Source organism: Entelurus aequoreus, linkage group LG09 (assembly GCF_033978785.1).
Source record: "Entelurus aequoreus isolate RoL-2023_Sb linkage group LG09, RoL_Eaeq_v1.1, whole genome shotgun sequence".
In the NCBI taxonomy this organism is placed as follows: Eukaryota; Metazoa; Chordata; class Actinopteri; order Syngnathiformes; family Syngnathidae; genus Entelurus; species Entelurus aequoreus.
In genome coordinates, this window is record NC_084739.1 from 59,553,924 (window position 1) to 59,566,599 (window position 12,676).

At 38.3% G+C, this 12,676-nt stretch overlaps 1 protein-coding gene and 1 long non-coding RNA gene across 3 annotated transcripts in view; one reads left to right on the forward strand and one right to left on the reverse strand.

The window, feature by feature from the left end:
• LOC133657567 (uncharacterized) overlaps nucleotides 1–5,809 on the reverse strand; it is a 42,219-nt gene extending 36,410 nt beyond the window's left edge. Inside the window, exon 1 of the long non-coding RNA XR_009827282.1 lies at nucleotides 5,730–5,809. This is a non-coding gene — a long non-coding RNA (uncharacterized LOC133657567). The remainder of the gene's footprint in view (nucleotides 1–5,729) is intronic.
• The window catches only part of arid5b (AT-rich interaction domain 5B), a 337,352-nt gene that overhangs the window by 160,421 nt on the left and 164,255 nt on the right, over nucleotides 1–12,676 (forward strand). For both annotated transcript variants that reach the window (XM_062059039.1, XM_062059040.1), the window contains one exon: nucleotides 4,525–4,755. In XM_062059039.1, coding sequence (XP_061915023.1) covers nucleotides 4,525–4,755 — 231 coding nt within the window. The remainder of the gene's footprint in view (nucleotides 1–4,524; nucleotides 4,756–12,676) is intronic.

Consider the following 12,676-nt stretch of genomic DNA (forward strand, 5'->3'; position numbering starts at 1 on the left):
TAAATACATTTAAGCACCAACACTCGTGAGTCATGAATGGGGTCATCCTCTTTTCACCTCTTTTCTTCCACGGTGAATTTAAATTTGATAGAAATACAAATAACAAAATATTTAACATTCCTTCAGCACGGTTTAATGTTTTAGCTGCATGACAAATTTACTTTGTGCTCAACTTGAGTTGTAATTGCTTTCATTACATTTGTGTTGCGTGGGTGGTTGAAGTAGCATCACTCTAGCACTATAGGAAAGATATATATGACATCAGTACAGCATGCAGCACATTTAATCCATTCTGCACTTTCTACTGTCATTAGATTGCCTTTCTAATACTTCAAGTCGTCTTTTTAAATAGTATTTCAATGCACCATTAAGTGTCCAGGGATATGGTTTCGTTATCACTGTGTTAAATAAAGCTCTAAAGTAGGTCATGGACACACACTTTAAATCACAGCGTTGGTGAAATTGTCTAAAACTGGAGTAATATTTGTAGCGATAGACCACCAAAAGAGACGATGCATGGTCACCGTGGCAACAACAGAGATGCTATTATGAAGCTACCAGCTACTTTAAGGCACAAACTGTCATATTTATCAACATTCCACGTGTCAATCAACGGAAAGTCGCTTCGTAATGGCTCCTTGTCCAACTTATTTAATGCAGAAAATGTTTGGAATTGACTTCCTCAATAGTTGATCATGGTAATGCATTCAGGAACTTTTTCTAAAAGATTAAAGGGGAACTGCATTTTTTATTTTTATTTTGCCTATTGTTCACAATTAGAGATGTCCGATAATATCGGACTGCCGATTTTAACGGCCGATAAATGCTTTAAAATATAATACCGGAAATGATCGGTACCGGTTTCAAAATTATCGGTATCGGTTTGTACACGTCCGCTGTGTGTACACGGACGTAGGGAGAAGTACAGAGCGCCAATAAACCTTAAAGGCACTGCCTTTGCGTGCCGGCCCAGTCACATAATATCTACGGCTTTTCACACACACAATTGAATGCAAAGCATACTTCGTCAACAGCCATACAGGTCACACTGAGGGTAGCCGTTTTAACAACTTTAACACTGTTACAAATATGCGCCACACTGTGAACCCACACCAAACAAGAATGACAAACACATTTCGGGAGAACAACCGCACCGTAACACAACATAAACACAACAGAACAAATACCCAGAACCCCTTGCAGCACTAACTCTTCCGGGACGCTACAATATACACCCCCCGCTACCCTCCCACCCCCCCCACCTCAACCCCGCCCACCTCAACCTCCTCATGCTCTCTCAGGGAGAGCAGGTCCCAAATTCCAAGCTGCTGTTTTGAGGCATGTTAAAAAAAATAATGCACTTTGTGACTTCAATAATAAATATGGCAGTGCCATGTTGGCATTTTTTTTCCATAACCTGAATTGATTTATTATGGAAAACCTTGTTACATTGTTTAAAGCATCCAGCGGGGCATCACAACCAAATTAGGCATAATAATGTGTTAATTCCACGACTGTATATATCGGTATCGGTTGATATCGGTATCGGTAATTAAGAGTTGGACAATATCGGAATATCGGATATCGGCAAAAAAGCCATTATCGGACAGCTCTATTCACAATCCTTGTGAGAGACAAAAAGACAAACGTTTTTTGGGGTTTTTTTTGCATTCTAACATATAAAAATCGGCTTGGTCTTGGTGGCTAGCAATGCAGTTAATGGGAGCAATCAATTCTACCTCTAAATCACTTTAAATATTTATTAAAAACCGCCAACAATACTTCATTTACGTTCTGTAACCTGTATAATAACCAAACTGTAGCGACATTGTTATTGTAAGAGCGAACACTGAAGAACTCTTTTTCTAGCGTACTAACACATCGGCATGCTTCGGTATTAGCCGTAAAAGATAACTATGGCGCACTCCATTTATGTCGAAATAGCTTGGCTCCAAGTTCCACGTTTATAGCGTCGTCACTTTCACCTCACTCTTCGGCTTCCAACTGCTCCAACGTTTCACTCGTCTTCATGCTCGCTTCTATAAGCAGCAATTCATCCTCACTATATTCAGTTTAAAAAAGATAAGGTTGTGGAATCCTTCTTCATTTTTTGTTGTCTGTTACCAAGTCTGCCATGATTGGAAGACACACATGCCTTTGTTTATGGAAGTTGGAACACACATTTGTTGTCACAAGTCGGAAGTGCGCTGCTATGGAAACAGAAATCAGTGTGCCGAGGAATTAGTTACGGCAATGACTAAAATTATCAAAATATGGATAATATTGTACATATTACTTATTTTCATGAACGTGTCTGTTACTACATTTAATATATATACTTGCAGTGTATATATAAAACGTTGATGGAGGGCTTTAAAGGCTACAACGAAACTCCTATCAGCCACATCTTTCAAGCATTTTTTAATCATCTTGTCTCTCATAATGATTGTGAATGATAGGCAAAATTCCCAAAAAAGTGCAGTTCCCCTTTTAAGACTTTATATATTTACACAAGTATAATAATTATTTTTTTTTGGGTCTATTTTTAGTCCTAAACTGATATCAAATACAAATCATTGCATACAAATGATTTGTACCTTTTATTTTTTTAGAGCTTGTATTTTTACAGCTATAGTTTGATCATAAATTAGCATAAGAATTGTTTGTAATAATGTGGAGCTGTTGTTTTATTTTAAATGTGGTCTAAATGTCAAAGCATTTTTGAAGCTGATGGGAATATTCATAAACCAGGGATGTCCAAAGTGCGGCCCGGGGGCCATTTGCGGCCCGCAGGTAATTTTTTAACGGCACATTCTAAAAACACGATGAAAAAAAATTTAAAACATAAAAAGTGTTATAAAAGAGTAAACAGGTGAAATGTAACAAGAAAATGTTGCAGTATTTACTCTAATAACACAAAGCTGCCATGCAGGCAGTTTCTTTCTTTAAAAAATAATAATGAATCAAAATCAATGTCATTGTGAATTATTGACCTATTTAAGGCTCCATTTACTTCGCATTAAATATTCCACTTTGAGATATTTTGGGGGGGAAATGTTGCATATTTTTTGGTTGCCATTTAAAAAACAACGTTTTTTAAAGAAGGGCCTAAAACGAACAAACAAAAAACACAAACAACAATAAAACTCGTAATTGACGGATAGATCTGAAGTTGATCTTTAGACTATTGTGGTAAAAGTAAAAGAAAATGTTGGATTTATTTACCCTTTTCGATCCCCAATAATTTTAGGTGGCCTTTTTTTTTTTTTAAGTGTCATTGATCAAAAAAATTATTAATTAAAATCAATGTTGTTATGAGTTATTGACCTTTTTTAAGGTTCCAATTATTATATAATCCCAAATATTCCACTTTAAAATTTTATTGGGGCTAAATGTTTTTTTCCATTTAAAAAAACACGGTTTTCCTTGACAAAAATGGCATACAACTTAAATCTTTAAAAACGTTATATTGACAGACAGACCTAATGTTGATCTAGAGATTTAAACCTTGAATAATAATAATAATAATAATAATAATACTAGATAATGACAAATTTAAAAAAAATGTTTTGACCAAAACCCTTTGGGGTCCCCGGGATCAAGCCTGAGTGGAGGCCTAAATGTATCTTTTTTATCCATATATTGTATTGGTTTTTAAAATAAAAAAATATGAAAATGGCCCCCGCTTGCTTTGATTTTTCAGTGTGTGGCCCTCAGTGGAAAAAGTTTGGACACCCCTGTCATAAACGAACAAACAATAATACCAAAAGAATATTAGACACAATGGAATACACTACCCAGCAGGGACAAGACATTGACACTGTTGATTATACATACATGTCTTTTAAAAGTGACTTTGAAATAACGTTGCAAAATAGTTTTATTTGTAATTTGAGACAACGTTGTAGGTTGGGAAATGACCAAATTTCAAAGGTCAAATCAAATACAGATACCCAAACACACGCACGCTTATGCACATACTGTATATGAACAAATGAATGCATGGTTGAGTACAGAGGGGACGGGTGAGTAAACACCATCACAGGAGCATTCTGCACCAAGAGGTCATTAATGTAAATAATTCAATGTATATACTCTGATGATTAACTTGTGTGATGACTGTATTATGCTGATAGTATATATTTGTACCATGAATTGATTAACCTGGACCCCGACTTAAACAAGTTGAAAACGTATACGGGTGTTACCTTTTAGGGGTCAATTGTACGGAATATGTACTGTACTGTGCAATCTACTAATAAAAGTTTCAATCAATCAATCAAACCATTGCTACCAGGACGCTTACTCAAAGTACCCTCACAGCACGGCCGATAACCCCTGATGCATATGGCCTAAAATCACTACTTTATCCATTTTGGGGGGCTTTACCTGTAGACATCATTTTTAGGTCCAGAACTATAAAATAAGTGCCAATGTTGTCAGCCTTTTATTACAAAGTTGTGTTTGGGGTTCATGTGGGCTTCCCTGTTTATGTTTTTTTTTCTTTTTCTGTGTGTCTCCCAGGCCAGGGAGAAGACGACAGGAAGGTGCTGGTTCTCAGCTACCCGCAGTATTGCCGCTATCGCTCGATGGTGGCCCGGCTGAGAGAGCAGCCCACCTCGCTGCTCCTCAACCACACGGTGCTGGCGCTGGGCGGCATCGCGGTGCTTGGCGGGAACACTCTGATCTTGTACTGCCGGGACACCTTCGAGCATCCCACCCTGCTGCGCAACGAGAGCATCTGCGACGAGTTCGGTGAGTGCGGCTTTTCTCCCATCGTTTCCTGTCCTGCGGACTGCACACCATGCCTAGCCTTTACAATTCGGTATTCCCCGACATTTACTTTTAATGAAATGTTGCGCAGGCCCAAAGCAAAATAGGGGAAACCGGTTTCCTGTCCTATAAACCTGTCGTCCCCAGAATAATGTTCCTCCATTGAAAGTGCATTGATGTCATTTTACTAGGCAAATTATGTTTTGTGGTGTGTTTCATGAGGGCATGTTACCATGACGACAGGTTCGCTTCCTGTGCTTGGCAGTTTTGAAGTAGTAGTATTCATCTTTGTATTTATTACTATTATTATTGTATAAAATACCCCCTTGGACGTTTTTACCAATAAAAGATACTAAACAGTAAATATTAGAGTGCAACTTGTTGATGTTGACGCAGGGTGTAGACACTTGTGACTTTGACCAGAGACAAGGCGATAATAAAGGACTTTGACATGGTTTCCTTCATACGTGCATATATTATTTTATATGATACTCTATACTCTGTGCATAGATTATTTTATATGATATTCTATACTTTGTGCATAGATTATTTTATATGATATTCTATACTTTGTGTATAGATTATTTGAATTGATATTCTATACTTGTCATGATCCGTGGCCGGATCATGTTTTGTTTAGTTATGTTCTGTTAGTTTTGGACTCCCTTAGTTCCTGTTTTGTGCACTTCTGGGTTTGTTTTGGTTACCATGGGTACTAATTGGTTTCACCTGCGGCACGTTCACCTGCTGCGGAGCACTAATCAGAGAGCTATTTATTCACGTTGCTCGCCACACTCGGTCTGGCTTCATTGTTTGCGAATGCAACAGTTACGTTGGGTATTCCTTGTTTTCTAGTTCATGATTCCAGTGCTAAGTTTTGGTTCTTTAGCTTTCCTTTTGCTTGTTTCCTGTTTTTGGTTTAAGCTATGATTTATGACAATAAATCATACTCCTACCTTCACGCTTTGTCTGGCGTTGTCTGTTCTGCATCCCGGGAGAACGACCCCGCAGCGAGCTGCGACTCTCCATGTGACAGAATGAAGCCAGACCAAATGAGGCCAGGGTCTAGACTAAATAGCTCTCTGATTAGTGCCCGGGCAACAGGTGAGCGTCCCGAACACTAACCAGAGGCAGGTGAATGTGATCTGCCGTCATGGCAACTGAAACACACAAACTCAAAAGGTGCTGAAAACACAAGTGACACGAAAACGTAAACAGACTATGATCCGGGCAGCGGATCATAACAATACTCTTATCGAAGAGAAGTGCTGCACAGGTTTTGTTTTATGTCTTGACTATAATGACAAACTTTCCCACATATGCAAATCTTTATTCTAGTGGCTAACAATCTAAAGAAAAAAATTATGCAATGTGTGTATTGTGTTAGTTGCTTTGGGGAGAAATCAGGTTCAGTTTGCCCTGCTTTTTTGTTTTGGGGCTTAGTTTGCACTTCAATTTGTAGTTTTGTTGCTTGGAGGATTCGTTTCATGAGTAAAACACTAGGACTTTGTTTCTGCGAGACTGTTCCAATTAAGCGCACATGAGAGCGGTGCACCTATTGGCGATGCAAGTGGCGCTGCAGGTGATGTGACCTGTGTGTGTGCCGAGTCAAAAGAAAAAGAAGAACAAAGTGGAAAGAGAGCAAAGGGCCCAAAGAAGATAAGAGAGGTTATGGCGATTATTTCAAAGTGAAAAAGACAAGACATCGTGTTGAAATGTTTGCACTGTCAAACTGGTATAATACAATATCACTACATTGATGATGCAGTACATTAGCAGAAAGCACCGTGCATATTTAAGAGCAGCAAACAAGCTGAAACCAGGAAACTATTTTGGAAGCTAACATATTGTATATGTTTGACTTGCATAACAAATGTTTTAATCAAACACATGAGGACATGTTAACATCTACAGTTTGTATGTTAATGCTAACGAGTTGTTTTTTCCCAAAATCAAACACCACTTCTCCAATTACGTATGTGGTAAATTGTTGAATACATTCATCATATTTCATCTGTCTTTTTGTTTAGCTTGGTTCTTCATTTATTATCGACAACAAAAGTTTTTTAACTTATTTTTTTAAACACTATAGTAAAAGTGCAATGTCAATGTTATATGCATTTCTAAGAAAATAAAGGTCATTAGAAAAATATTTTGTTTTTTTTAAACTATATTCCCTAAAAAATGCATTTAGGCTAAAAAATGTGTTCTATTCAATTACTCGATTAATAGAACAAACTAGTCGGTAGATAACCCTATTTTTCGGACGAAAAGATACTTTCTTTTTTTTTTTTAATCGGCACGGCCGCTTACAACCAGGTGCGCCTACGTACGTATAAATTCTGTTTGTGCTTACCAACCTTGAAGAAAATGTATGTGGTACATGGTGTAATGATATATATGACCAGTAGATGGCAGTCACACATTATAGATAGGTGTGGACTGCAAGTTGACGTCTGTTCAACAAATGACGCTGGGAAGTACCCGGAAGCAACCAACACCAAAATGTTGATGTTTCATTGAAAATATAGCACATTATACATGGTGCTCAAAAATTTGTCAAAATGTTTTCTTAGGACTTTGGTAAACTACGAAGCCGCACGGCTCGATGGAACGCGCAGCATTACGGCTACCATAGTCAGACGTACTGTGCTTCAACATACGGGTATTATTGTGATGTGTGTATTAGAACCTCAAAACGGCACTTGGCGGGTTTTTTTTGCAATATTATGCAAATCCAACTTTTATTACTTATTGGTACCTACTGTTGTGTATTTGGGATCTGCATAAGTCCCAAAAATTGCGCGCGTCCGCCATTGAAGTCTGCGTCGTAATAAAAAAGCTCCTTCTTTTTCTCTATCCTCTTGTAGAGCATTCTTCCTCAGCTGTTGCCATTTTTAATATAAAGCAGCGTACCGTTCTAACTTATATCTGTTAGTAGCCTCGCTATGGAAGCACTAAAAACTACCTGGTGGGGAGAAGAAACTGTCGAAGTGGAGTAAATAAGATCGCCCACAAAACGGCGAATCCTGAAGAGACGGTCAGAAAGCAGCTTGAAGATGATCTGTAAAACATAATCTATGCAACATTTTGACTAAAGAACCACCATTACATGTTATGTAGCTTAGGGAAGGCTATGCAAAACTAAAAGTGAACTGGCTGCAAAAGTAAATAAAAACAGAATGCTGGACGACAGCAAAAACTTACAGCGTGTGGAGCGGTCCACAAAGTACATTCATAAATGACATGACAATCAACAACAAAATAGGAGCGTAAGACAAGAACTCAAACACTACACACAGGAAAACACCAAAAAAGTCCAAATAAGTCACGGCGTGATGTGACAGGTGGTGACAGTACACCTACTTTGAGACAAGAGCTATAGTGATGCATGCTTGGTTATGGTTTGAATTCATATCAAACAATTGCGAGAACAACTTTTTATTGTCAATATCGGCTGCTGAGTTTCATGTTTTAATGTTTTCCGCTGGTGGCGTGCCTCAAAATTATTTCAATGGGAAAAAATGTGCCTTGGCTAAGAAAAGGTTGAAAAACACTGATGTAGACCACAAGGTAGTGTTTTAGATGTAAAAAAATAATAATCAGAATGTACCTTTTTAATGTGCTTTATAATCCGGTGCGCCTTTTGTATGGAAATAGACCTGAATAGACCTGCTCATCAGCTATGCACTTTATAATCCGGTGCACCCTATGGTACTAAAAATACAATACTTGTTTACTAAAATAATTGTGAGCTGCAGCCCTAATTTTCAATGTGGTGCCCATTTTTAAAATGAAGCTTCGAATGTGTTTTTCATTCAGTCTGCGCTCATTTTTTAGTGTGTGTGTGTGTGCATGTGTGTGCATGTGTGTGTGTGTGCGGGGGGATTGTCGCTGTGGTGTTTTCAGGAACAGACCGCCATTCAAACCGCCTCACCTATCAAAAGCATTCTGTGGCTCCACTTAGGAATTTTGAAGTGCTGGAACATGTCTGCTTATCATTCAATATGAATACGCACACACACACACACAGACACACACACACACACACACACACACACACACACACACACACACACACTGCTCACTCCAAGTCTTGCTACAACAAATACATCAAGTGATTCATCTCTCTTTAGTGAAATAAAAGCTTCTCTCGGTCTTTTGTGATTCTCCCCGCCGTTGAATTGACTAGTAAGTAAATTGCTTCTTTTTTTTTTTTTTTTAAGCGAGCAGGCCCGAGAAAGGCAGGAAAAAAACGTTGGAAAATGAGTTATGAATAGTAACGGCAACATCCTGTGGCCGCCGTTGCTCATAGGCTTGGCTCAATGATGCCATTCCTCCCTCGGCGAGCCACATTTAAGCTAAATGTTTATTTTCAGAAGCTTCCCATGTCATCCACTCCAACAAGCTTTACTAGCCATAAATAAAATATACAAACCCCGTTTCCATATGAGTTGGGAAATTGTGTTAGATGTAAATATAAACGGAATACAATGATTTGCAAATCATTTTCAACCCATATTCAATTGAATGCACTACAAAGACAAGATATTTGATGTTCAAACTCATAAACTTTTTTTTTTTTTTACAAATAATAATTAACTTAGAATTTCATGGCTTCAACACGTGCCAAAGTAGTTGGGAAAGGGCATGTTCACCACTGTGTTACATGGCCTTTCCTTTTAACAACACTCAGTAAATGTTTGGGAACTGAGGAGACACATTTTTTAAGCTTCTCAGGTGGAATTCTTTCCCATTCTTGCTTGATGTACAGCTTAAGTTGTTCAACAGTCTGTGGGTCTCCGTTGTGGTATTTTAGGCTTCATAATGCGCCACACATTTTCAATGGGAGACAGGTCTGGACTACAGGCAGGCCAGTCTAGTACCCGCACTCTTTTACTATGAAGCTACATTGATGTAACACGTGGCTTGGCATTGTCTTGCTGAAATAAGCAGGGGCGTCCATGGTAACGTTGCTTGGATGGCAACATATGTTGCTCCAAAACCTGAATGTACCTATCAGCATTAATGGCGCCTTCACAGATGTGTAAGTTACCCATGTCTTGGGCACTAATAAACCCCCATACCATCTTCAACTTTGCGCCTATAACAATCCGAATGGTTCTTTTCCGCTTTGGTCTGGAGGTCGCAACGTCTACAGTTTCCAAAAACAATTTGAAATGTGGACTCGTCAGACCACAGAACACTTTTCCACTTTGTATCAGTCCATATTAGATGAGCTCAGGCCCAGCGAAGCCGACAGCGTTTCTGGGTGTTGTTGATAAACGGTTTTCGCCTTGCATAGGAGAGTTTTAACTTGCACTTACAGATGTAGCGACCAACTGTATTTACTGACAGTGGGTTTCTAAAGTGTTCCTGAGCCCATGTGGTGATATCCTTTGCACACTGATGTCGCTTGTTGATGCAGTACAGCCTGCGGGATCGAAGGTCACGGGCTTAGCTGCTTACGTGCAGTGATTTCTCCAGATTCTCTGAACCCTTTGATGATATTATGGACCGTAGATGGTGAAATCAATAAATTCCTTGCAATAGCTGGTTGAGAAAGGTTTTTCTTAAACTGTTCAACAATTTGCTCACGCATTTGTTGACAAAGTGGTGACCCTCGCCCCATCCTTGTTTGTGAATGACTGAGCATTTCATGGAATCTACTTTTATACCCAATCATGGCACCCACCTGTTCCCAATTTGCCTGTTCACCTGTGGGATGTTCCAAATAAGTGTTTGATCAGCATTCCTCAACTTTATCATTATTTATTGCCACCTTTCCCAACTTCTTTGTCACGTGTTGCTGGCATCAAATTCTAAAGTTAATGATTATTTGCAAAAAAAAATATGTATATCAGTTTGAACATCAAATATGTTGTCTTTGTAGCATATTCAACTGAATATGGGTTGAAAATGATTTGCAAATCATTGTATTCTGTTTATATTTACATCTAACACAATTTCCCAACTTATATGGAAACGGGGTTTGTATATTCCTTCTTTTTTTCCCTGGACATTTTGTTTGTGCTCGGTTTCAAAACAGCCAGTGTAATTTCCATCACGTTGCCAAGTGACCCTGGAGGGCATCTCACTTATTAGAAGCACAAACACACACTTGGAAGGTTAACACAAAAACATGCACAGCCTTTTTTTTTTTTTTTTTTTTTAAATGAATTTAATGCACTTTTTATTAGGAAAAATACCAGAAGTGTGGACACATGACTAATCCTGTCCAGCTGTGACATAATAAACATGTGAAACCTGATTAAGGGAACCGTTTCAAAGCCCCTTCCCGCCTCTCATCTGTTTAACGAGGAGCGCACGAGGCTGCGTCAGGTGGTCGGATGAAAAAAAGGCGCTGTGCGAAATGTAGTCAAGAGATCAAAAAAATAAAATAAAAAATAAAAACGGCGAGATTGAGTCTATTCCTGGCAGCCTGGTTATGGATTCATCACAGCGCCTACAGTAGGTGGACCAGCGCATTGATTATATAAGCAGCAAGCAAGCAGTAGCTCGCTCTGATTTATATTTATACGCATTTGTCAGGGCCAGTTTGGAGCTATCAGCGTCATCTGCTCGCTCTTGTGCCTGCAGTGGTATTAGTGTATTGTACTGTACTGGATGATGTAAGGTCGCCCATGCGCCCAACAAAGACCCTCGACAGGCTTTTATCCGTCTCAGTCTGCTGCTTTCAAAGCGCTCTGAACAGGAACTCTCGTTCTTAGCGCCGTCGAGCCATAACCACCACAAAATAAGGCTCATGTTTCACTTTTTAATCATTGTTACCTGCAGCAAATGTTGGACAGGATGTACTCTTTCACTAGATTTTCACTAAACTTTTGTGAGGGTTTGGTGCAGATCTGGATACAGGATTTTTTGGGTCATTTATTTAGTGTAAAAATCAGAGATTTTTGTGAAGTGAAGTGAATTATATTTATATAGCACTTTTCTCTAGTGACTCAAAGCGCTTTACATAGTGAAACTAAAGATGTCCGATATTGGCTTTTTTGCCGATATTTCGATATTTTCCAACTCTTAATTACCGATACCGATATATACAGTCGTGGAATTAACACATTATTATGCCTAATTTTGTTGTGATGCCCCGCTGGATGCATTAAACAATGTAACAAGGTTTTCCAACATAAATCAACTCAAATTATGGAAAAAAAAATGCCAACATGGCACTGCCATATTTATTATTGAAGTCACAAAGTGTTTTGTTTTTTTTAAAAACATGCCTCAAAACAGCAGCTTGGAATTTGGGACATGCTCTCCCTGAGAGAGCATGAGGAGGTTGAGGTGGGCGGGGTTGGGGAGGGGGCAGGGGGGTAGGGGGTGCATATCCAGTAGGGGTATGGGAAAAAATCGATTCAGAATCGATTCTCATTTTTTAAAAATCGATTTTTTATTTATTTTTTATTTTTTAATTTTTTAATTTTATTTTTGTATTTTTTTTAAATTATTCAATCCAACAAACAATACACAGCAATACCATAACAATGCAATCCAATTCCAAAACCAAACCCGACCCAGCAACACTCAGAACTGCAATAAACAGAGCAATTGAGAGGAGACACAAACACGACACAGAACAAACCAAAAGTAGTGAAACAAAAATGAATATTATCAACAACAGTATCAATATTAGTTACAATTTCAACATAGCAGTGATTAAAAATCCCTCATTGATATTATCATTAGACATTTATAAAAAAGAAAAAAAAGAACAATAGTGTCACAGTGGCTTGCACTTGCATCGCATCTTATAAGCTTGACAACACACTGTGTCCAATATTTTCACAAAGATAAAATAAGTCATATTTTTGGTTCATTTAATAGTTAAAACAAATTTACATTATTGCAATCAGTTGATAAAACATTGTCCTTTACAATT